The 27,146-nt window shown below is 38.4% G+C and overlaps 1 protein-coding gene across 6 annotated transcripts in view; it reads right to left on the bottom strand.

Moving 5' to 3' along the window:
- The window catches only part of LOC144033045 (rap1 GTPase-activating protein 2-like), a 149,482-nt gene that overhangs the window by 22,870 nt on the left and 99,466 nt on the right, over positions 1–27,146 (bottom strand). For 4 of the 6 annotated variants that reach the window (XM_077540754.1, XM_077540753.1, XM_077540755.1 and 1 more), the window contains one exon: positions 662–746. In XM_077540754.1, the coding sequence (XP_077396880.1) occupies positions 662–746 (85 nt within the window). Of the gene's footprint in view, positions 1–661; positions 747–17,803; positions 18,447–27,146 lie in introns of those variants that run through there. The other 2 variants (XM_077540751.1, XM_077540752.1) reach the window with 1 other exon arrangement.

Genomic DNA, 27,146 nt, shown 5'->3' with positions numbered 1-27,146 from the left:
ATTCTATCAGGAAAGTGTACAAAGAAAACCCATAAAATGATTAATAAAACATCCTACCTAAAATCATTTCCTAGAAGGCACATATGATAGCTTCCTGTGTTTCAATTGTCTTACGTTTTCCCCAAAATACTGAGTCACAAATGCAACTTCACATGTGCCAGTGTCACAATCCAAATGGCCAAATAATAAATTATTAATTCTTCTCATATGGTTGATTCTATTGCAATCGATCTATTCCCAACATGTTCTAGAATGAGAAAACACTGATCATGCAATCACAGACAGAAATTGGCAAAAAATATCACCTAAAGCAACCAAAAATGCCATCATCAACCTCCACACACGTCAATTGTCGCGTTAACGGTTTATTTATGAGTAGAACGTAAACATATAAGGATGCACTGATGGAATTGACCATTCCCAGCCTGTAATCGTCTGTACTTCAATGTGATCATATAAAAGGTCACGTCTTAAGTTTAAAGAGTCACAATTCATCAACATCACTGAAATTCATCCTCCACACTGAGATGCTCCTTCATTGAGACTAAAACGGAATAGATTTTCAATATGTCTGGTGACCTTAAACGGCAATAATGTAAATAGGAAAGCAAGTAGTTTGATTATTAGCGCAAATGTGTGTGCATTGCTGCATGCATCCTACCTTCATGCTGGGCGGAGCGGTGCGGGGCGGTGACGGAGGACATTCTCCCAGAGGGACGTTGGAGATGTTCAAAAGTTCCTGTTTCCTGGAGAGAAATTTAAAAAAAAGGTTAAGTTATGTTAAGGACAAGTAAATGCACATTTAGATGACATCATGTGTTCATGCAGTGAGTACTGTGGATTAGAGTGTTAAATTTGAGTGTCAAGGCTAAACTGAAAATGAGGGGTGAAGAAATTACAGCATCTGCACTTTTATCTGGATCCACACAAAAATATAATAATTTATTCCTTGACCGATGCCCCACACCTCCACAAAGTATTTGTGTATATAATACACACATGCACACACACAAGACCCTTACCATCTTGGTCAGGGTCATATACACATTCAAAGTAAATCTATTTCTCAAACAAGAAAATGCTGCAGGTCAACAAACACAAACCGCTCTAAAATAACAACACATCAAATTTAATCACTTTGGATCTTACAGTAAATCAGCAGCGTATAACTACATACAAATGTAATAAATCAAATCTTAACCCGCAACTATAATCAGCTAAATGCTAATGAAAAGCTGTGGCGGTGCAGGAACTCAAAACAAATTTCCAGTTCAGCCATTCATTCATGTTCACGGAGATGCTGACTTGGGATAAAAAGCGGACTACACCCTGAACTCTTGCCAGTCAGACACCGAAAGATGAACAACAATTTCAACTCACATTCACACCATCAGGGAATAGGAGCTGAACCCACGCTACTTGCACAAAAGTGTACCACTACACCATCAGGGACCCTGGCTTTGGATATGTCTTGCTTACTTTCTCTCTTTGGTGTGTGGCAGGGGGCGTGGCAGGGCACACCTGATTTCTTTTGCCCAGATCAGAATTACTGTTGTGCCAGATGATTCCATCCAGTTCAGTAATGGTTACATGAGTTTTGCTTTTGAAGTTTTCTCATGTTCCCTCTCATCCTTCTCAGTGTTTGCTACCTGCTGCCCCATTGGTGTGTCTGTGTTACTGTGTAAGCAGCCTGCATTCTGCCACCGCCAACTGCAAAGTTCTCTTGCTTTTGTTGCCTTGACTTGTTTTCTGATTGTCCCATTCAATAAACTACTGAAAGCGAGTGTCTTCTGCTTTACCGCTCGTTTTTTTTCTTGCCGAAACCCAATGGTTGCTATGGAGATGTATTGAACAAACTGTCAGTCAGTTTAATATGATTTAAATATCCTGCAACCACGGAGAGTCTCCAGATCTCAAGAGGTTTTTCTGACAAGAATCTTTGTGGACAAATTAAGTGTTTAAGAACAAAAAGAACACACATTCTGTATTATGTGTGGGGTCACTCACATCTCTTTGTGACAAGCTTTACTATATTAATGAGTACATGTTATGGAAGACAAGATGTATTAATTCACATTTCTTTAACGTAATATGAATTAATCCACATAAATCTGTCATGTTTGGGTTCTGTTTGGGGTGCGTTTTGCTTTGTTTTTGTTGGGTTTTGAGTTTGTCATGTTTATGTTCTGTTTTTCTTGTCTTCCATAGTCTCGTTAAGCCTCACTGATGTCCACCTGTGTTTGCCTGCCCTTCCTCATGTGTCAACCAATCAGCATCCCCTTCCACTTGTGTTTTGCCCAGCTGTGTCTCATCGTGCTCAATTAGTGTGTGTACTTAGTTTTCGGTTTTCGCTTCAGTTCTTGTCGGTTCATTCTTCTTGTTGCCCCACGTCCGTGCTCCCATAGTCAAGTCTGCTCGTGCATTGTTTTTCCCTTCGGTGTTTTGTTATTCTTTGTTACCAAGCCCTGTTTGCAACTTTAGTTTTGTTTGATTAAATTTACTCCGTTTTCGCACCTCTGCCTCCCTGACTTGTCCGCTTCCTGAATTTGGGTCCACCACCACACTTTTGAGTCCTGACAAAATCAGCTCGATCTTTTGACATGCTCTGCCTCTTTGAAGCTTCAGGTGCTGTCAGAAAATCTGTGAAGTCTTGTATCCTTTGGTGTCAGAAGCATGAGTGCATGGCTCCCCTCATTAATCCATTTAAAATCAGCATGGAGAGAGACGCGGGGTCTACAAGTACATGGCAGAAGAACTCCATGCAGGAGGTGTGGCATAGCTCTCCACTTGGGGATGATAGATGAATTGGAGACCACCTTGCACCCCTGATTCTGTGTCAGTGTGTGCCACACGGTCAGCAGAGTGCTATTAAAATATTTTGAAAATAATAATAATAATTTGTTCAATTAATTAATTTCTATAGTGATTCTGAGGCATTGTCCCATGCTGCTGTCATATTTATGAATGAAATACTATGACTGCCTCAGTAAAATCTACCAAAATCCTGCGTCACCACTTAGACCTGGTTTTAGCACATGTAAAATCTCATCTACTTTTTGTTACTAAATTGCCAGATGCACCCAGGGCATGCAAAGGAATATGCCAGAATGCCTATCGAGGCGTAGCATGATCTATCAAATTCGCAAACATGCTAAACTAGACTTGCCCCAGCTCGAAAATGGAGATCCAGCAGTTTTTGAGCTGAGCACAGTCTTCTTTTTGTCAACAAATTGTCTGGTGTGACGTAGTGGCGTCTGCCGGAATACCCTGCAAAGCACAACATAGTAAACTACACTTGCCTCAACAGATTTTTATGCCGAGTGCATGGGCATCTGTCTCTGAAAATTGGGCCCTGTCTGTTTACCAGATATGCACACTAAGTTAATTAATAAGCTGTAGTTGAAATTCTAGTGCAAAATGCACAACTCCCAAGAACTGCATCATGGAAGTACTTATGGGAATATTTGGCGGTTTAATGTCTCACTGTTGGCCTGTTACAGCTAACGCGTCACTGTTGGTTGTTTGCATCTTGAGAGCTGAACTAGCTTAGTGCTAGTTTAGGATGAGGCACCTAGCAAAGTAGATAGATTTAAAATGGGAACAAAGAGAGAGGGAAAAAAAAACATTCAATCAAATCATTTTTTGTTGGGCTACGACGAGTACTGAGTACACTGAGTGAGTTTATTTAGTAGTGGTGGCATGCATGACAATGGCTTTGGTACAAATGAGCATGACCCTCTTTGCGGATAGGTAGCTAATGTCATCTCAATAGTGCATGAGACTTTCTGAACCATGTCACACCGCTCCCACTGAAATTCCTTGGAACAGCTGGCGTCTTCTTGCCCAATTTACTAAAGGTTGACAGATGTGGAAGCAGATTTAGTAACTGGGCACACCCAGGATTGCGTCTTCCAAATGACCGAAATTGGCACACAGTTCATTTTGTGCCATTGGAATGCCTGAGGCAGGTTGTGGTGAATTATTTTTAAATATCTAACATCTGAAAGGTAGGTGTAAACTGTGCGTAACAAATATTATAGTTGGTGTGGCAAGGTGAGAGGCAATGGACTGGAGTGAACAGATCTTTATCGGCTTGTTTAAACATTTTGAAACAGCAGAAACAAAAAATGTCAATAACACCACCTGTTCAGAAAAGCTTTTTTCTAGCTTCTGAATAATCTTAGGGCAGATGCACGTAAAGACATTTTACAAGAAGCAGCCAATGCCAATAAGAAAGCTCCTTTCTCTGCTGCCTTTCTTTGTGTCTGAGTCATTTCAGCACACTGTGGCAATTGGTGCTGGGCTCTACCTGGAGCAGTTTTTTTTTTTTTTTTTTGTATTCTCTCCCAAGTTTTAAACGTGATGTTAGGCAGGATGGGCAAACAAGTTAAATCAAGTATTTTTTGTTGTTGTTGTTGTTTTTAATGCAGTTGCTAGCTTCCCCAAATTTATCAGCACCCTTGGGGGATGTAAACTTGTGAGTGCAGTGTATGGTGAGAAAAAGGCCGATATTCTCATTTTATTGACATGTTCAGAGGTTGAAGTTAACATGAGTAGAAATATGCATGTGAATTTTCATAACGATTAATAGCATTTTTGTGTCATTAAGTGACGTTTAACTTTTGTACAGTTGTTCTCATAAATTTGCCTACCCCATGACTATGCATATTTTCAAACACACCTGTATGTTGCTTAGGCATTAAACTTATATATGTCGAGGTATTTAGTGTCTGGTTGTGTGTGTTCTCATGGTGAATACCACTCTTCTTGATTGTCCAAAATGTGACTTGGAAACCAATTAGTTCTTCGGAACGGTTCGTAAACTTCTGACACGTAAATAAAAGATTTGCTTTTTCAGTAACAACAATGCCAGGGAGGGTGTGGAAAGATGAGCCTCCTCCTGTCCTTGACATTTGGACTTTCACTGATGAAATAACAAGTCAACCTTAGACACACGCTCAGTGAGCAATGACAAACACCTTGTGAGGAAGAGAACATAGTGAAAGTAAACTGCGTCAAGCCAAGTACACACATGCAGAGTTTTAACATCTTAACCGCTTTTTAAAATGTGAATGAATTTCGGATCCTTCAGTGTTGGCTCTGTCAAAGGTGAGTGTCAACACTGATTCAAGGTCACCATTTGAATTTAAGCAAGCCCATGCCAGAAATTCGACATGAAATATTCATTCACTCACTTTCTTTTAATCAGTTTAGGTAATCATCTAGCGTAGCGCTTTCCCACCATTACATATGACAACAATGTGTGACTTCATTTCACCATTTGTCCCCTTTTTGATGTAAAACGAGTGCAGGACAGTGTACAAATGTACACCACACGTATGAAAAATTCTAGCTTTACAAGAGTAATGTTGAAGTATGAGTGACACAGTTTGACAGGTAGTTCCACAAATTTCACACCTATTTTGTATATAGGTATAAATCTACATGTATCCAATGCATCTCCACTATGGATGCTCAGGTTGCACTCATCCGACCTGTATATCACCAAAAGCCAAATATGCACTGCGTGGGTGGTGGAAAGTGCTTTGGAGACTACTCGACATTGCCTGCACAAACTGTAATGCCTGTACTGTTCCTTGATTGTGCCTGCAATGGGAATAAAGCTGCCAAAACACATCTTCACTCTGCTGTCCATTGTATGCTGACCAACACCAGTTCACAGTTCAATTCTAGGTGTGGCAAACGGTTATAATAAGCTATTAATGCGGTCCATGCCCAAGCCCTTCAATAAAATTATTGAAATAATTATAGTTATACAATACCTTAGTTCTACTGCTTTGGTCTATTTTCCTTGCAGAGATGTGGAAAGCCGACAGCTGTGAGTTTTTTTGTTTTTTTTTGTAAAGCGAACAGCGGATAGTTGATTTCAGAGATCTAGAGATTTACTTGCATCACATTCAGAGATATTTCTATTATTTTGCTACTCTTTCTGCCCTTTATGGACCGATGATGATCATGAGATAGATACACACTGACAATGAACCTATGAAGTAGGAGCAAATTGGCTTAATTTAAGGACATAAAGTCAGAGTGTGAACCATGACCATGAAGTTTGTCCTTTGGGCTTTGACTATGTTTCTGTTTCCATTTGGATCAAATTTTTCTCATGAAGCTTGTTAAGAAGCCTGATCCTCATGCTGACTAGCCAATTATGCAACTGGTAGTTCTTCTTATGAGTTAATAAAAATGTAAGTGGATGAAATGGAACGAGATGAGGGCTGCTTCCAGACGGTGTGTGTATGTGTGTGTATGAAACATTACATATCAGACATGACAGTTACTGCTCTAATCAGCACTTTAAGAGTCTGATGCTGGCTTTTAAGGAGGGGTCAGGGGCTGTTACTCAATATAAATAATACTGTCGGACAGACTGGATGGCCCTTAATGACTACATAAAATGTCGTCATTTAACAATTTAATTAAAGAATTTTCCAGGTTAACTTCATCCATCCAGTTTTTTTTTGTTTTTTTTTGTTTAAATCCTTACCAGAGTCATGGGCGTGCTGGAGCCTATCCCAGCGCTTAATGGGGCAAAAGGCAGTGTACATACAAACCTACTATTTAACCGAGCATGCATGTTTTTTAAATATAGGAGGGAACCGTAGTACCTGGTTTAAAACCCATGCAGGCAAAGAGAGAATATGCAAACACCACACAATGAGACTGGCCCCCGGATCCCAATCCACGATGAATGTACTGTGAGGCTGATATGATATGACTGTGCTGCAGGTTAACGTCAACAATTATTTAATTCCATTAAATTACAAGTATTCAAACTCCACAAGCATGGTTAGATCTTTTTTCTTCTTTTTCTTCTTCTTCTTCTGGCAAAGTCTTGACTTCATCTTGATTTTATTGTGGAAGCCAAGTGGTATTATTCACACAGTTGTTACTTTAAAGATTTAACTAAACTTTACATTTACTTAAAAAAAAAAAGGATCATTGCATCATTCCAATATTTAACTCCAACAACAGAAACACAAGTTTTAATACCTTTAACAGATTTTCGTACAGTCTTAAATCATATTGACTCCCAAATCAAAAAATAACTTTATTATGAAGTGAGAGAGCGATTGTGTCTTTGCCTTGAGCATCATTCACATTATTTCATAATAATATAAGCCTTTTCACTTCACAGCATTTGAGTTAAAAAAAAAAAAAAAAAGTATAAGCGTAATGAGTCTTATTAAAAATATATATTGTTTGGTTTTGCAAAACAACAATTGTACTTATTGATGTTGTGTGAGTAGAATTCCATAACTCTACACAGTGGGACAGACAGGGAAAAAATCAAGGAATAATTAAATATATGTACGAAAAGATGATGTATTGACTTTAATATTAAATATCGTTTAAGAAATGTTACCTTTTATGTAACTAAATATGTTGTTTCTATGTTAATTTATTACTGTATCTATCATACCTTCAAGAAATTTTGTTTCAAATATTCGTACCGCACTAACATTACATTTTTTTTTTTAACTCTCCTCCAACTTGACAGTTTTTCTTGTATTTTATTTTTTACCATAACAAAATAAATTTGTGTCATCTGCAAAAATTATTTTATTTTTTTTTTTTTTTTTTTTTTTTTTTAAATCTGTAGCACTATAAATTTCATTAATATAAAAAATGGAAAGTAATGTAAAGTTCACGGTGGTTGGTTGTAAATCTACTACCCCAGTAAAAACTATGGAAGTGAGGGACAACTCACTGCACAGGCATCACAATGACTCATCGGTTCAATCACAGATTTTTCATTCCACCAGACCCCGTTTTCCACTACTTTTTTTTTCTCAGTAAGTACAGGATGCACTGTTTTGTTTTTCGGATGTTAATGTTCAGGTCGTAAAGTGTCACGCTTCATTTGACACTTTCTGTTTCTGTACTTGATTAATATTTCTTGAATACATGCTTGTCCTGTAATTGAATACCGGTAGTTTTTGGTACAAGCCAGTTTCCCATTTTCCTTTAGTGTCAGCCATACTCCCCAGTCACCAACTGTCTTTTTTTTTCTTCCCTTCCTGTCACCTGTACCTCATTAGGTCTATTCATCCACCTTCCTTCTTTCCTTGGTGAGGTGTTCTGTGGTGGGATAACAAAGTGATTGGGGACATCTTGTAACCACACTGGCAATAAGTGAAGACATAAATTAACAGTTAACATGAATCATCTCTTCATAATCACCTGCACATTGTTAACACTTTCACTTAGTAGAATATTAATAAGTAATTGATGAAAGTATTAGACTGCAGCCACAAAGTAAAATTCTCACCATCCCAGGGACGCAAGGAAAGCCAAGGAAAGTGTGTGTCATTCTTTTGCACCCATAGCAACCAGGTTGGTTTAGCGACAAAATATTTGCCTTATGTCTTCCCAAACTGCAAACTGCCGCAGAAGGAAATAGTAGGGACCAAAATAGAAGAATAAAAAAACATTTTTTCTTGCCAGGACTGTGCTACATGTAAATATGTGCTAAGTTAAGCAATTAGATATATTTCAAAATGCTTCTTTGAGTCTTACTGTATAATGTCATCTACATTATTTATAATTTGCATGTAATGTCTAATCAAATGTATTATACCCGTATGCTACACTGAAGTGACAGAGCAGAAATGCTACCCTGGCTGCAACAACAGAAGATTTTAAAGTAACAGGGCCATTAAGTAGCAACGTTTACAATGTCAGTTAAAGATTAATATGGTACACCACTTCTTGGTCAAATAAGACTCGGCTGACCTGCAACACTAATGAGAACAAGTGGTATAGAAAGTATATGGATGAAAAGGAAGTATGATATGATAGGGTTGTCATTCCAAATTGTAGACTAGTCTCATGGAAGCATAAAATTAAGGGAGACCTTAAAGGTGTAATGCAGACTTTAAAATCACTTTAAACACATACAGTAGATGAGAAAGATGAACAGGCTCAGTGTATGAATGGAAAATACAATAAAGTGCAATAAAATAGAAACAAACCGACACCAAGAGAATGTCAAACAGTAAAAGTGAGTCTTAAGAAAAAGCAGACACTGAGTTTGTCCACCTGGGATCTCCTGGTTGGGAGTTCCAAAACCTTGGGGGATCAACAGCAAAAGCTCGGTCTCCTTTAGTAACAAGTTTAGCCCCATGAGGAACTGTTAGCAGAATTGCCTCAGAGGATCTCAACAGTATCGTGATATCGTGATATTATAACTGCCACAATATCGTTGTCGTCATGTTCACAATATTTAAAGGGAACATATCTGTTTAAAAAGTCAGGTTGATTTCCATTTGTGCAGTTCTAGTACCCTCTGGTGGCTAGTTTATTAGTGCAATTTAATTTTCATTAGTGATGTTTTGGCCTTCTATGTTTAAAATCTGTGCTAATTGTCAGATGAAGGGGAACGTAATATGCTTGTGAAGCTTGTCAATATGTGGAGGAACTCAATGTGTACGTGCATTAGCAAGTAAGTGCCTCAATATTGTTATCAGAAATTGCATATGAATATGCATATTGAATATGCATTGCTGTTATGTACAAAAGCATAATATTGTGCTTTTTTGGTATGAGCTCTTTTCTTTTTCTTTCTTTTTTTTTCTTTTTTTTTTTTTTTACAAAATTGTGACCTTTTTTAAGGTTTTTACAATATCGTGATAATTATCGTATCGTGACCTTCATATTGTGATAATATCATATCGTGATGTTTGGATATCGTTACATCCCTACTCATAACAGGTCTCAAATACAGCAGGACTGAAGCATTTTAAATACAAGTGTTAAGATTTTAAAACAAATACTAAAACTTATGGGCAACCAGTGGAGTCAAGTCAAGTCACATATATTTTTTGTCTAATTTCCTTGACTGAAAGCCCTGGTTGTCTGATTTCTACATTTTTCATTTTAACTTGAAATCCCATTAACCCTATCAAATTCTATTCATTTTCACTGAGCTTTCTTTTCGCACGATTTCTCCCAGTCTGACTGACTGGGTACAAAAGAATCTGCCGGTGGACATTGAATACGTCTCTTCACAAATCACCGCACTACTTCAGACTAGCTGATAAGCACATTGGAGCAAAAAAGGTCCTGCAGAAAGGGACAGAGCACTATTGAGAGGGAGGGACAGGCAGCGAGTGAATGGATGTCAAACGGATCGCTGAAAGAGAGCAAGCTACGGAGAGTGAATAAATGAATCTGCAGACTAAAAATAGAGCTTTCAATTCCCTGAGCGGGGCTGTCTTGAGGGGTCTCTGGACACTTGTTAAAGACAATGAGATCCCATCCATTACACCTTGAGACAAGGCTGACGATTGTCAACAAACACGCCAACAAGCACATTTTTTGTTGTTTGTTTGTTATCACAGCAAAGAGAGTATAGTTTTAAGTGCAACTGAATACATTCAGTATATTCATGTTTCGATACAATTTTGGTCACGCATTCCTCATTAGAAAAGTGGTAAAACTGAAAAGGGCATGAGCAGTTTAAAGAAACATGGTAATTAAAAATTGGTACAGGAAAAATAGAGTGACGGAGGAATGGAAATACCAGTGAGTCAGTAAAAAAAAAAAAAAAGAAAGAAACTGCAGGAGCAGAATACAAGACAAGGGAAAAAGTGTGTAAGGTAGCCAAGAAAGGCAGACACAAACATTACCTACACGTTATCCTGTTTTCCTCCCTCAATGCAATGATGGATTTTATGGTTATATTGTTTTTGAAATATGCTGATGACATTTGTTTTTAAACAATGGACAATAACGACAGTCTTTAGAGGGTCTGGTTAGTATACTTCAGTATAACATTTTGTTCCAAGAATGTTACGATGGTCTTGTAAATCAGACTGTATTATCATCAAGCAAAAGAGGACCTGCCTGTTAAGAGTCTGTGCTGACTGCTGAAGCCCGAGCGAATGGCGAACAAATGAATATGTTGCCCCTTAAAAATGTTTGGCATTTGTGGATAGAAGATTGTGAAACTTACTGTCAATATATCCCCGCCGTCTGTTAGGGTTTTGCCTGATTGGAGAGTTTCTAAATAATGTAAAATTATGTGAATGACACTCATATTTATTTAAAAAATAAAAAAGAGAGAAAAATAGAATCACTGTGCTTGTACGTGTGGATGGTTGTTCGTCTCTGTGTGCCCTGCGATTGGCTGGCAACCAGTCCAGGGTGTCCCCCGCCTACTGCCCAGAGCCAGCTGAGATAGGCGCCAGCACCCCCCGCGACCCTTGTGAGAAATAAGCGGTCAAAATGGATGGATTTCATACACAACGTAACGCAATATGCTTGACATACAGAAATTAAAAGTGCAACATTTCAAAGCAGTTAAAAACAGAGTTAAAGAGATTTAAACACAAAGTAAAGAAATAAAAATGGCTCACTAAAATAACTTGCTAAAAGAGTAGAGATGCATATTATTCACAGGATTTTCCAGTTGTCCTTATTGTGTTGCTAATTACTGTGACAGGTGCTTTATAGAGTTAAATACTGAATGCAACAATTGCTATTTGTGTCTAAACCTTTAAACATCTCTTGAAATATAAACATCCTCATGACAAAGAACTTACGCCTGATTTTTATGAGCTCACTGTATTTTGTTTTGTTTATATTTGAAATCTCTTTCAAAGTTCTGCAACTCAACTGTCAAGAAACTTGCTTGGATGGAATGAGCCTTTCTTTTCTGATGAGAAATATGTCTTGTGTTGCCAGAGTTGAACAAAAAACAAACAAAAAAAACACACAAAATACATCATACAGCGGGGACAAGCAAACAAAAGAAACCAGACAAGCCCAATACATCCATTTGTCAAACAGAGACTGAGATAAAATAAGCATTGCTTGTCATTACAAAAGCTAAAGTATGGTTCTTGTTTATTTATTGATTCAAAAATTGGCTTTATTTTTATGTTGGTTCACAGTGTAGTAGTAGCTCACGACATTATTTCATCAGAGTTGTTTTATATTTTACAATTTACTTAGCATGTGGAAGAGAAATATAGAATTATGCATTTATACCAGTATAGATGCAGTACAACATACTTATTAGCACATATGAAATGACGGCTGATCGTCAAGCTTGACGCTGACATTCAGTCTTGTTTTGCATAATTTTGAACAAATGGGGCAAATTAATAGTTTTTTTAAATTCGGTTCTGTTTGCATTGATCTTACCTTTAATAATAATAATAATAATAATAATTATTATTATTATTATTATTATTATTATTATTATTATTATTATTATTACAGCATGAAAATGTTTGGGATTTGGGGATTTAGAGAAACAGTCAAGTAATTTTCAGACATTGAACAGAGCTAAATGTCTCTTAATTGTTTCCATGTCCAATTATGTTTTTGTTTTTTATATACATATATATATATATATATATATATATATATATATATATATATATATATATATATATATATATATATATGTGTGTGTGTGTGTGTGGGGGGGGGGGGGGTGCGTGTGTGTGTGTTATTGAGTTTCTTTTCTTTCTATCTTTTTTTTTTTTTTTTTTTTTTTTTTTTAAATAAGCACACAGTAACACAGGTCTTAAGACCGGAAAAGCACAGATAGGAAAAGAACAGTATGCACTATGCAATATTGAATTATACTGTCCACTACAGGACACATTTTCATTCTGTTAATGCATTTCCACTAAAGCCTTCCAGTAAGGAGGATTTTTCTATGAAGTAACTTCTGAGTTTCCCCGATACGGAAAAAAGAAAGCTATTGCAAGAAAATGGAAGGGCTTGTAGTTCACCATAATTTACTCATTAAATGAATAACTTTGTGTACTTTAGAATCACAACAGCTAGAAAGGAAACTAAAGAAAAGGAAAAGTGTCTGGGCCTCTCCAACAGTTTGAAAGTGCGCTAACGTAGGTGATGTGTCGTCATGGCAATGCCACAGCTGCTATTGTTTAAACTAAAAGCGGTTACTTTCGCACTGACGTGATGGAAAATGATAGTTTAAAGTTTCTATACAACTAGTTGGGTCTCTAGACCCTGTGAATTGGCTGAATTAGGTAGTGATGTAAGCAAGGTAAGCACAGTTGCATTGAGTTTTCTGGGGTTCAGAAAATCTCACATAACAGCGTAACTGCACTTACTTGATTGCTCAGTTGGCATCAAGGATAGGGGTAATGTTTGCATTGTGTTTGTGTTGCAACGCCAAGGTGTCTTATTGGCCTCAACCATGCTTTCATTATCTTGCATTCTTGCTAGTTTTTCACACTTTCAAACAGCTGGACATAGCGCACAATCCGGCTGGAATGCGGCCACACTCGCTCGGCGAGTTCCAAGCTCACTGGTCGTTATTCAACAAAAAGAGCTGACTTGCATGATATGGCCTTCATTTTGGCAAGACAAGAAAGATTCCTAAAGACTCTAAATAAATATGCATATAAATTATAGAATTCTTGAGCTTTTGATGTTTTACACGGTGTACGTTGTACACGTTTCCCGGCTATATCATTGTTCATCATTTGCACCCCTGCGACATCTGACTTTAGGTGATCACTTTTCATGGGGTTTTACAGTACACAGGCAACTTTCCTGAGGAAAGTACGAATTTAGCTTTGTTGTACCATTTTGCGGCAGGCAGTAATAAGGTCTAGACAAAGATGGTCCTACTACAGTATCTGCTCCAGTAATACTAGTTGGTGTTTCCACAGTGTAGAAAGAATACAGTAGATGCCTGTGAGTGTTGTTTTAGGCTGAGTATATGTACTGTTGCTACTTGTGTGTTCAAGTAGCAGTTGTTTGAAGATTTATAAACGACCGTCAATATATTCTCTCAAAATCAACCACGGCACTCACATACGTATTCCCCAACTGCAGGAAGTGAATTTTGAAGTGCATCGAAAAAAGGAAAATGTGAATTTTGGCGATGGTTTTTGTGAATAAACGATGACCGGATACACATCGCACGTTTTAACCGGATATTACGTCACATATACATTTGTGGTCACAAAACTTTGGCGGACGATAAAGTAAGGTGTGTGTGGGGGGGAGAGGGACGACCAAACAAAAATCTTTTTGGAATTAGAGAGGCCGGCTTACAGCACAGCCAAAACTCCAGTTCAGACTCCAAGAAAATTGAAAAAAAAAAAAAAAAAAGGTTTATTCAAGCACATATACTCCATCTTAACACAGAGGGTGCAGTTAAGGCTTTAGGCCAGAGTTGGCAGTCGTGAGTAAAAAAGTGACAAATGGCACAATGCATCTTTAATGTTTCTAAAAATAAATAAATAAATAAATAAATAAAAAAAAACCCAAAAAATGTAAATTTCAGTCCTATCGTATCATATTGATATTGAGATATCTGTCATGAATATCGAAATATGAAATGTTGTCCATATCGTTCAGTCCCACTGTCTACGGCATTTTGCTTTATATATTAGCATTAAGCTAGCACACTTTCATTTGACAAAATTATGGTTTGGTTGAACTTTTTTTGAATATGTCTGTTTTACAGCCAAACTCAACTGGGAGTGACAAACAAACAGCTCTTATTTGGAGAACTGTGTGAGCGCGAGTCAAACTGACACATACTTTAAAAATTATGCTAAGTGTGTGTTAACATGACATGTAACCATGTGAGAGTGGTAAAGTTATACATTTTAAACAGTTCTGGTCTGGTACATATCCTCACGTTAAACAAGGGGTTCAAGTTTTATTATTCCTTTCTGTAAAAACAAGGCAACTATGGTATGTGACGACTAAAATGCAATTTCCACCAGCATTAGAGATGGCATTACATGGCTTGGCTCCACTCAGAACAGGATAAACAACCTCTACACACATATTGTAAACAAACGCACATATGCGAGCACACACACAAACATAACAACAACAAGAATCAGTGAAGGACATTAATGCATAGAGGGTATACACATTCAGATACAAGCAGCTGGCCTCATGCTGTTCAACTTAATGGAGAGCAAATACACATCTCAACCCTCCCAGCACAGGGAAAAAGGAGGGTGAGCAGAACACACACATGAGATTCAGAAAGATAGATGGAACATTTGCATACTTATCCACTGACATAATACAATCAGTATGTCATTTATCTTCACATTCACTGTCAGAAAAAGCACATTTAAGGTCAGGAAATGCTGCCACTGTCTGAGGCAGAAAGACAAAAAGCGGTGATATAAAAGTCTGAAACTGGTGCAATCATGCACAGAACAACAGCAAGTTAAAGCTGTCTAAAATTGCCATCCTCATGTGACACCACTACAGCAATAGAAATGACAGTCCTACATGGTTTTATATGGCTGCCTCAGGCTATTTCAACTGTCCTGATACGTGTATATGGTTGCTATTGGCTATGAGTGGGGGGGGGATACCCATAGAACCCATAACACAAAACAAAGGCACACACATTGGCAAATGCATTAGGAGCAGGGGGCAGCACCACACGAAAACACTGCTCTTTTGTTCCAATATGTATTTTATATTCAATAAAGAAAAGGGATTCAATTACACAATTACTGAAAATAAATTATGTTATTTCATAATTCGTAGTGGTGCTCTGGAGTCTTTCCAAAGGCATGGCACTGTCAGGCCCACAATTTTCCATTCAAGCAGCCTAGTAGTGGGTAGAACTGGCAAATGCCAATTTGCCATTGAGTCCTATGAAATCTCCCTAGCAACAAGTAAACATAGCACAAAACGTAAGGAATTTGAGTGAGTTAAATTATTTCTATTTGTGTTAGTAACGACACATCTTGGCAATAGCCCGTTTATTGCCATTTTTAATGATGCCACATTTTTAACTTAAGAAAATGGGATAAGCAGGAGATTTGAGAATGAAAAAAAAAATTGCCAAATCATCTCCACCGGATTTTGCTGTTGCAAATTCTTGTATGTTTTCTCTGGATTGGATGACAAACATTCAGAATTTAGGTTTAAACACCTTACTGAAATAGTGAATATTTGCTTGCCGTACAAATCAAGTTTCACCTTCGGGGTTGTTGTTATTACAACTGAATGTGATCCTTTAAGGTTGTTTGTTGTTCCTAAATGACAATAAATAAATAACAGCAGAGGAAATGTGAAGCTTTTAGAGGCTCCAGGATGTCTGACACGATTGCCTATTTTGTGCTGTTGTTAATCCTGCAGTATTCAAGGGGTTTATTTGACAACTTCTGAATCGACACACAATAATGCAAACACCCGGAGGTCAGGTACGACATATAATAAGCATTTTGAATACATTTTGTAAGCGTGTCTTATTTTTAATTCAAATATTGTTGCCCTTTCATTCTATTAGAGTGGTGATATTTTCATAAACATACATAAACTCAAACCTGCTAGGGATCTGTTAGCATGCCCAACTGTGCACATGGGTGAATATTTCTTTCTTCGGGTAATTTCGTAGACACGTGTAGTTAGAGAAATTAGTTTAGGCCGTTGTGGGAGTGAACACAGCTCACTTGATTACCAGCCAATCGAAGCGGATTCCCTTATAATTCAGGATTCCCTTTAAATTCAGCAACAAATTAGCAGACTCGCTGCAGTCGGTAAGCGCAATGTAGGTTTATAAAGACTTGCAAGAATATCACCACTTGTTGGTCTAAGTGCTACTCTACTCTGGCACCGAATCATCAGGGTGCACCGGAGGCGTGTAATAGAAATGCCTTTGGTACACCAGAATGCTCAGCATGGTGTAGCACGTTCTGCCAAATCCACAAACTAGACTAGAAACTAGACCTGCCCTAGCACAAAAATGAAGATGTGCCAGTTTTCATGTTTTGTTTTTCAAGAAACAATATACAAAGTCAGTCTCAAGCATTTAACAAAATCCACCTCAACTATACAAGTGAGCCACCCCAAATGTTTACAGCATCCTAAAACTGTTTGTTAACAGGTGGTATGTTTCCAGCAGGTGCTCTGAGGTTGTAATCGGTGCACATTAAGATAATATGTGCAAAATGGTTCATTTACAAAAGCAGCTCAGTGTTTACATAGTTGTTCGCAATGGACAGCGGATGTTGGCATGCTTCATTTGAAGCTTTTATCGTAATTCAAGACCAGCTGTTACTATTGCACAATTGATTGTATGTAAGCTTAGAGCTCACCTGGAGCGCGTTAGGAAACATCCAAACGTGTTCACATTGTGCTAAAACTAGAGACCACGGCGTAATCAGTACTTCCTTCAACGAGTACCACTTGAGTGTACAGCAACAACTGTCAAGAAGCAGATATACAGTACAGGAATAGATGAGTGGGAACTTGTCCTTTATACTGTATGTTCAACAACCTCTTTCGTTGAGCCAGTTACTTTTAGTTTACTTTCCCCGTGTTCCTCTTTTACAGCTTAGCTAATGTCTTTGTTCCGTTCACTCAGCGTACTGGGCTGAATGTTTGCTCTTCAAAACCACTCAGAATGGACCTTTGTTCACTCTTAACTCTGGTGCTGCTGTTCCTCTCCATCTTTTTCCCTATTTTCATTTCCACTGACCCAAATGCAATCAAGTGTGGACTGGATACACACACGCACACACATGCGCAAACTACATGAGAGCATACTCCAGTAAAAAGAGGACCTATAATAAAGCTGTAAATATAAATCCACTCCACCAAACGCAACATACAAAGATGACTAGACATAAATTGTAACCAGTAAACTTTCCTTCACAAGCATGCCCCATGCTGGACTGGCGTGTGCGTGTAGGGGTGTGTGTTCCTATTTTGGCAGACAGCCAACAAAGCCGTACTGTCTCGTACGCTCGTATAAACTACCTGCACTGCTTTCCAGCCTGATCAGACAATGAACTTCACCCACCCTTCACTCTCTTCTTTCTCCTTCTCCTTCTCCTTGGCTTTACGAGACTTGTGCAGTAGTCCAATCAGGATCACTGCAGCCCGAATGCCGGCTTTTTTACTGTGCAAGCGTCCTCTGGACTGAGACATGCTGGGAGCCTCCAGAGTGGATTCAGGTGACAATTGCTCCAAGGTCACGTTGGCTCCAGGACTCCTCGGTGAATGGGTCGGCTTGGTCGTGGGCTTTTGGGGTTCCAGTGTGAGCTGTAAAAGTCACCACCTTAAATCTTAAAGAATGTCTTTTTCAGAGACATATGCTAAGTTTGTGCGAGACAACGAAGACTGTCTACTTTTGGTTCGCACAGCTGTCAGATCCAATGCTGGTCTTTGAGGAAGGTTAATTAGTTGGTAGTAATCCCAAAAGGTCCAAATTGGTACTGTTGGCCCTAAATTTCAATCCAAGGTGAACTATCTGCATCCCCAGCTCCTGCAATGCATCAATGCGTTGGTCTTCCAGAACACAATGTGTTGTTTAATGCGGGAATGAAGAGTTTTGCAGCAGACAGCCTGACAGACTCTGTAGCTTTGCATCTCTCTGCCTTCCTCTGACTCCTCTCTTCTCCCTCATTCACTAGCATACTCTCCTTCCTCTCCCTCTGTGACTGCTGCTGCTTTGCTCCCTACATGCTGTCCTCTAAGCCCTGTCCCGTTTCTCTGATTGGCTGCAGTTGGAGCAAGTACCGCCCACTTCTCCTCCCTCTTAACGGAGGACTTCCCTTCCATCTCTGCCTGCACTCTTCTACCTTTTTGCTGGCATTTTTTTTTGTAGTGTCCCTTGTTCTGTGGATGCGCAAATACACTACTTTTTATGTGTTTCTTTCATTCCAGAGGACATGATATTTACCACATGTAGTCCCACCATAGTCTGAACATTGAACCATCATGTGCCTGTTTGTAAAGTACATTTTGTGCTGTATGTTCCTTGTGAAAATCTAAGGAATAAATGGTGCCGTCCCCACCGTGTGAAGCCACAGTATGTGCAAGCTTATCAGCCTATTGCATGCTGTGGTGTTGCTAAGGACATCAAAACTGAAATGCTATCTTACCAAACAAACGTACTTAAAAAAAACAACAACATGAAGAGACAGAATTCATTCATTCACCAACTAAACTGTTATTCATTTTTCCTATCAGTTTGCTAATAATATTCCTTCCCTCCATCTCTTTTAGATTACTTGTTTCTGAACTAATAAAAATTCCTCCATTTTGAACCATCCATCCATCCATCAGGGCCTGTCAGAAACAGGAAGTCATACAGACGCAAAGGAAATTACTCCAAAAACTATACTATCATGTGACAAGTTTATTGATCGCAATCATACATCCATTTTCAAACATCTGTTTTCTGAAACACATGGTCACTGTATTCATATATGTTTATATATATATATATATATATATATATATATATATATATATATATATATATATATATATATATATATATATATATATATATACACACATCTTTGTGATGACCCTGTGGTGTGGGGTGTGTTAAAATGGATTTCTTCTTTCCTAGTCTGTTCAGAAATTGGTCTGGGCCAACAATTATTAATAATAAACCTGTTCAATATTTATGATTGCAAACCTTTGAGTGTGGTCAACAGCAAGTTTAGCCAAGCCAAAGGCTTCATTGGTTGTGATGAAATGGGGCAATAGCCAATTAGGAAGCAACCTAAAGCTCCCTCTATTGAGGGACACTAATAGAGAAGCAACTAGCTATGTTGTAAGTCTGTATACATCCCAGCTCATTTACTAAAATAGTTTTCTCACAACGTCATATATCTTTGTAGAAGGCAGCGGCCATCATGCTGGAGGTCTACTCTTTTTTTGTTTTTTTTGTTTTGGTGCCTCTGTTGTCACATCATCGCCATTAAAAATTAATATGTGTGCAGTTGACATACTGGTTTATCTAGAAACCACTGAAACATTTTTTTTAAATCCGGCATGAAAATAAATGGAATCAGTTATGTATAAATATATTTTATATTTGGTCTAACATAAAATACACTTTCATTTCAAGGTAAAGACTGCTGCTTCATATATGGGCGTTATGAAAGACTAAATAGGGAAGCACATTCACATAAAACTATACTGGCCATATAAAAAAAAAGAAAAATTATATATACTCAATGAATCAAGTTGCACATCTGATGGCTGGTGAGGAGAGCAGAAGTGATAATGATGAGATTTTTTTTTTTGTGACTTAAACTGATTGCCTCACTCATTTGACATACAATAAAGAGCTGAGATGCTTCAGTGATTATGTGACAGTGGCCAGGGAATGCAATTGATGGAGCCCAGGAAACAAATGTGACAAATACAAGGTCACATTTATTTCCCGCTGCATTGCTTATCCTGTGTTGTATCAGCGCCATGGCAACAGCTGGCACAAATTTGCCTTTAAGGATCCAAAAGATTAAAAAAATAACTTTTGTTTGTTGCACATTTGAATTCACTTCGCAAAAAAAAAAAAAAAAAGTGTGTAATTAACACTGTAACCCTGGCCTTATATCGGAAATTCATTTGGGCCTTAAACATGCGCAAACATGCACACGCCTCAACTGCAACAGCAAGCACACCCTTGGGACCACCTGTAAAAAAACAAATAGAAAAAACACACTCCCTATCTCACATGACTACCAACTGGGACATTTCACTAGGGTCCGATAGTGCGTCATCAGGCGGGGGAATGAGACACCTTCATCAACACTTCTACAACCCCTCCTCCTCTTTCTTACAGTCAAACCCCCCACAAACACACACACACATGACAGTGTTCCTGTGAGACACGTTCAGGTGCAGCACGGAGCTTCAATAAACATCCACTATTGTTGTCCTAAAAAATAAAGGAGCAGATTAGGACTGGACTCTTTTACCAAAAGTTATATAAACATAATTTTGGTGGACATTGTGAAATCAGTTATGTGATTTTTATTTTTCATTTTTGTAGAATTATTGTGTAAGAAACTTACGATGACTCTGCATGTTGGCATCCAATATATAGTTTTGTTCTTGGTAAGAATGTTTCCACAATAGCAATTTATTTCCAAGCTTCCTATTATTAATATAGCAAGCTGAGAAATTCACTGCAGGTGCACCGTGCTGGCAAGTCATCACACCCTATTTGCATATTACGGAAACAAAGGCTACTTTATGCAAATAAGCAGGCAGATTGTCTCTGGAAACTTACAAGTAATTGTGTGAAAAGCTAAATGTCAATTAAAAATAAAGATGAATTCCAGAAGTGCATTTTAATGGACAACCTTTCACCACGTTTTTCTTGCAGTTTGTAATCGGGAAGTCTGTTTCAGCACACGTTCTTCAAATCAGGTTTAACCAGTCAGCAGCCAGCTTTGTTGGTCGTCCTATTTGTTGGTAGACTTTATTTAGTGTGTTTTCTGGGTAACCGCATTCCCTTGGAGCTATAAAAAGCTTCCACATGTCTAGAAAGCATGCGGCTGTGTAATGACGACGACACGCCAGGCATACATTCTATAACGCCACTGACTGAGGAAAAACAATGGAGCCTGAAACATTGAAAATGTGATTCATGACGATGGCTGACATGCAGTTTGTTGTACATTCAAACACATTTTGTCCAATGAAACTGAATTGATTTTAAGACCATAAATACAATCCATTATTAAGTTATTGCTTAACTCACAAGTAAACAAGTTATCCATCCATCCATTTTCTGAAAAAATCCAGACAGCGTGAAGCTGGCTGGTGGCGAGCGTGAGAAACTTACATAGCAGTCTACATTGTCACTCGATGCTCCTTCTTGTCAGGACTAAAGTACAAAAGTGTGACTGAAATGCACAAGTATCCCCAAATAAAAAAAAGCTGTTCACAAAAAGCTGGCCCTTTACTGGCTGAGTATCTGATCAGGCCACATGGGAACAAAAATGGGAAGTAGAAAAGTTGCTGGAATAAAATATATGACTGGACGGTTACTTCTTCTTTTTTTCTCAAAACACCATTTACGAATAAGTGAAACAAAAAGACAAAAAAGTGAAGTCTCATCAGCTATGATATCCTGACACACTGCATTAGTGCTGTCAGGAAGGCATTAGTGCATTTTTTAGAATTGATTCATCTGTTGATTGTTCCATCGATTTATCGGATACATTTTAATTTTGCACTGAAGTGTATTATAAAAACATTTTTCCCCCTGATTATTATTTTCACCGTAGAGGAAGAAATTAAAGTGAAAACTAAGGACATAGCGAAAAGTAAACGTATTCAATTTACTGTAGGTGTGGCAACGCAAGATGGCCGCCGCCGGCTTCACTTCTCGCTTGGCATGAGCAGTCCATCATGTTATTTTTTACGTCCGTGCTGTGTCAGCCTGCGAATACACCTCAAAGTCTGACAATCTTTTTTGAAACGCCAGGACAGCGTCGTAGCGTTTTCATTTCATTTTCTTAACTCAAAGAACTATGGCTGTAAACACTCGTTCGTCTCGACTAGCATCTGGCTAGCATCATGTTTTCAGCTAGCGACTTGAATGACGTAAGCACACTGATCTTGTTGAGCACAGATATGTATGACTACTGGAGTAATAGTGCACCCTCTCTCTCTCTCTCGCTCTCTCTCTCTCTCTCTCTCTCTCTCTCTCTCTCTCTCTCTCTCTCTCTCTCTCTCTCTCTCCCTCTCCCGCTGCCATGCATGTTGTGCCGCAAATGGCATGCACTGCTGTCATGATCCCGGGAGCGAAGTTGCGGCAGGTTAATACATGCTTTCAAACGTTATTTGCATCTCGCAAACTCCGTGTGGCTATTTGCGCTGCCGTTAGTGAATTAGATGCTGTATATTAATGAGTCTCATTTGCATTGGGCTGGGCATATTTTGCATCAAATATATGCAAATTACCTAATTTACATACGCGCAAATAACACTGGCGCACCGTGGTGCAATCTGGTTGGCAGCGCCCTTAGTGACGGATTTCCCCATCTGCGCGTGTTTAGTGAATTAGGCGCTCCCGTATTGCTCCATTTTTACCGGTTAGCACCGTGAAAAAGCGACACAAGCCTTTAGTGAATATGGCCCTATGTATACTACACCGTAATGCTGCTTTTTATGTTTTAGACCAGTGTCACAATGAGTCAGTCACAGCACAACTTGAAACAGAATACCCATTTCAGAAATGCACATGGGGCCAATTTAAGTGTCCACTGTACACTCGCATATAGTAACCCTCCCCTGGCACTTCACAGTCTCTCAAATGTCTCCCAAACAAACAGATGCCAGTCTGCAAACGTCACCTCTGTTTGCGGATCTGAATGCACACCACATAAACATAACGCCATGTCACCCTACTCGGACGGCGGCATGCATTTGCACACAGGCACACTTGGAGAGAAAGTGCTTGGCCCAGCTGCACGCAGGCTGGCTAAAGTGACCTTCACAACTGCTGCTGAGTAACTGCTTTATTCCCAAGATACGCACACACACAAATAAAGAGCTCACTTTCTCCTGTCGTCAACTTGATCTTTTTTTTGTTCAAATCCACAACACAAAAAGAGCAATACAAGCTGGAGAATACTTGCGAAATTCATTTTGACGAGTCTGAATATGAGCAATGGAAAAGGGGGAGTGTTGACTGCTCGTAATCTATTCACCAATATTTATGAATAGTTCATTTGAAAATGACAGTTGTTGGATTAATACCGAAATGTCATGTGTGTAATTCAAATAAACTCTGAAAGTAAACACTGTAAAGGCAAAGGTCATCTTTTGTCTATTTCATCAAAAATGTATGCAATGAAACGTTTGTGTGAAGTATCTAACTATAAACATTCATATAAATGAAATGAAAAAAAAACAATGACAAGATTGACATTTAAGGATTAACATAGTTATATCTGCTTCTTTCCTAGTTAACTATTATGTGGTGTGGATGCCTGACATAACACGTGGATGCAGATGGCAGTATAATCAGTGTCATACATGATCAACGTTCAAATACATGTGAAGGTAAGCAGTGATTTATGGAGGTGGACAATAAGCATAAATTGCATGCAACTGCTGTGCAATCATAAACAGTTCCTCTTTTGGTTGTAATTGCGTCTATATACTGTAAGTATTTGGGTGTGTCAGTGTGTGTGTGCCTATGTATTACTTGCAGTTAGAGGATGTGGTTATATACTGTATGCAGCACAATGCTTGATATTCATACAACACATCATTGGCTGTGTAAAAAAGTGGTGTGAATTTGAAGCATTTTTGATGACCTATAGCTTTGTAAAACTACAAAAACAGATGTTAATTCAGTTTTATTAGGATTTCAATGCTTTACAATACACAGAAACAGAGAATTTATACTTGCATTTATCAACGCAATTGCATTTATTATACTAGTGTAATAGACCTTTACATAGCAACCTCTATCTAATATCTGACACGACGAGGTAAGGTAGGACTCAGACGCAGGCGTAAGGTAAGCCACCAAGGCAGCAGGTTTATTTCCGGCCAACAAGCGTCTCCTCTCAAGCTGAGAGGAGAACAGGGAAGCAAAAAAGTGGAGAACAAAAAGCCCTCCACTAGGGAGGAAAAAACAGGCAAAAGGTACTGGGGACAACGAAAAGCGCTCCGCTAGGGAGGAAAAAGGGCACAAGGCAAAAGGCGTAACAAAAGGCGCTCCACTGGGGAGGAAAAGGCACAAAAACAAGGCAAAAACACTTGGCAACATGAATGAGGACATAAGGACTGTGGGACGCTTCCATGCACTGACTGTGACACTTCGGCAACGGAGGGGAGAATGCAGGTGGCTTTTATTGTTTGGCTTGATTGGTGGCAGGTGGTGATAATCATGGGCGGGGACCGGTAATTAGGGAGCGGCAGGAAGGGCAAGTGACCTGGGGTGAGAGGAGAGTTTAGATTTTCAGGATGAGACAGGAAACATGGATACCAAAATAAAAGCATGGGCCGTCACACCGGTGGCGGCGTGACAATATCAAATTGTTTAAACTAGTGCTTCGAGACTGACTGGTTTCTTCCCACATGTACTGTACACTGTAAAGAAAATAGAAAACAAAAACAAAATGTTTAAAAAAATACAAAATAAAAATGGTAATTTCTAGCAGCTGGGGCACCAGAAAAATACTGTGAAATAACAGAAAAATATTTTCTCCTACTTTCTCAAAGAAATTATGGTAAAATTGTGAATATTTTTAATGTTAATTTCTCAGTAAATCTATTTTTTTTTTTCATTTTTGTTAGGGGTTTAAAAGTGGAATTTGACATTTTATTCTATTAAATAACAGACAAAAATTAAATATTGTGTGTTTTTACAGTTACAGTGATTTCATGTTATTTTACATTTGACATGTAAAATCAGAAGTTATTTTCATAAATTAAATATTTATAAAACACAGAAACAAACTGTAAAATAAAAGGTAAAATTATGTAATATTAGTTTTTTTTTTTTTTTTTACAGTTTATGACAAAGAAACACATTGACACATTGCTTGCAAGTTAAGCCATCCCACGTGACGCTACTGAGCCAGTCAAATCTGCTGAAACATCACAACAATACAAAAATGGTGATGTTGAGAAATGAGTTATGAAAGAGAAGCTTGCAATGCAGGGAGAAAAGGGTGCAGTAAAGATGGAAAGGAGACAGGCGAGTGTTTGTGAGATGGAGAGAAACAGATTTAGGCACAAGTGAGTGAAAGACAGAAAATTAATGGTGCTCTCTTTTAACATGGATATCAAAAATAAAAGATTTAAACGTGAAATTGACAGATTCATCCATGCTCATTCTTCCCGCCGTGGCCACAAAAACGTCTCGTATCTTCTAAGACCGTGGCAATGTGAAATGGCACGATGAGATAAAGCACATCATTTTTGAACGGACATAAAGCCTAAACATTAAAATAAGCAGTACCAGAGCCCAATATGATCAATGCAGAAGGTTCCTGACACATTCATTCATTACCCAATATGCTAATCAATGCTGTCCTAAAGCTAAATTGACTGAGGTGTGTCGCATATGATCCACCAACAGTGTGATCTTTTACAAGTTCCAAATAGCGGGTGAGAAGTGGCATGCTTACTCACTATAAAATATTGCGCACACGGTTGGCATCAGGTGTAAAAGAGGTGTAGAATGCCATATTTGAACGAGGGTTTTGTGCTTTTGGTAGAGCTGATGGTTTTCACCATGGAAAATTGGGAGACAATCCCAAACACAAAATGGAGTTTGAGGTGATGGAAATGGAAGAGTTAGTGGAAGATGCATGCAAACATATTACTTAGTTCCAGAAAATAAATCTATCACTCTGATAATTTGAGGGAAGCCAGTAACAACATTTAAGCCATGTTTTGTTTGATTAAACATCCCAAATTCACGAGAATTTCATGCATCCACCCATCTGAAGTAACATTGGATCTAAAACTTGGGACAGCATCACCATAAGAAATATTTTGGAAGAGGCCAGGAATAATTGGGTGTGCTCCAAGTCTTCCTCTAGATCACCCAGAGTCTCAACTTCTACAATTTAACAATTGCTTTTACCACTTTATGGCATTAGACTACGATCAACCGACAATGTGTGTAACTTAGCTATATGCAAACTCAAAATACATTGATTAAAACTCAGTGACTGCCATTGATAGCTACTGTATGTCAAAGATGAACTGATAAGCTAAGAATATGTTAATATTATTTTAACTCAATGAGCATAATATAGGAACTTGTAGATATCACAAACCATTGTTCTGAGGTTGGATCCCAAAAGCGCAGACACAAATAAGATTTAGCTCTTTATTCGCATAACATCGAGGGCGTAGAACAAACTTAACTAGACGAGAAACAATGAGAATGCATCGAGAATCACGAGACGCTAAGCCCCTTTGCCCTGTGGAGAGGCACAGAGGAACCGAGGTAATAATCCGACAAAAACACACACTTCTCAGTTTGGCTGAAATAGTCAGTGAATCTATCTCATTGATTGTGGCTAGACATGTGGGTAACAGCACTGACATAGAAACATCTGGTTGGCTGTTGACCCAGTAAAGAGATTAAAGATTCTTGACATCACATAGCTCCTGACATCACATAGCATCACATAGCCTAAAACCAGTTGAAACTAGATGCTGGTTACATCAGTTCAAAACAGACACTTGTTACATCAGTATTTAACAGACACATGACCTCACGGTCATGACCCAAACATAACCCTGGTGTGACCCAGTCATGAGTCAAGACCCAAACATTACCCCTGCATGACCCTAGTCATGACAATTGTGTGTTAAACTACGACAAAACCAATATGAAAAACTTAACCTTATAAGGC

Source organism: Festucalex cinctus, chromosome 13 (genome assembly GCF_051991245.1).
Source record: "Festucalex cinctus isolate MCC-2025b chromosome 13, RoL_Fcin_1.0, whole genome shotgun sequence".
Lineage (NCBI taxonomy): Eukaryota > Metazoa > Chordata > Actinopteri > Syngnathiformes > Syngnathidae > Festucalex > Festucalex cinctus.
Note: the sequence above shows the minus strand (reverse complement) of the source record. Positions and strands in the feature narration are given on the sequence as shown.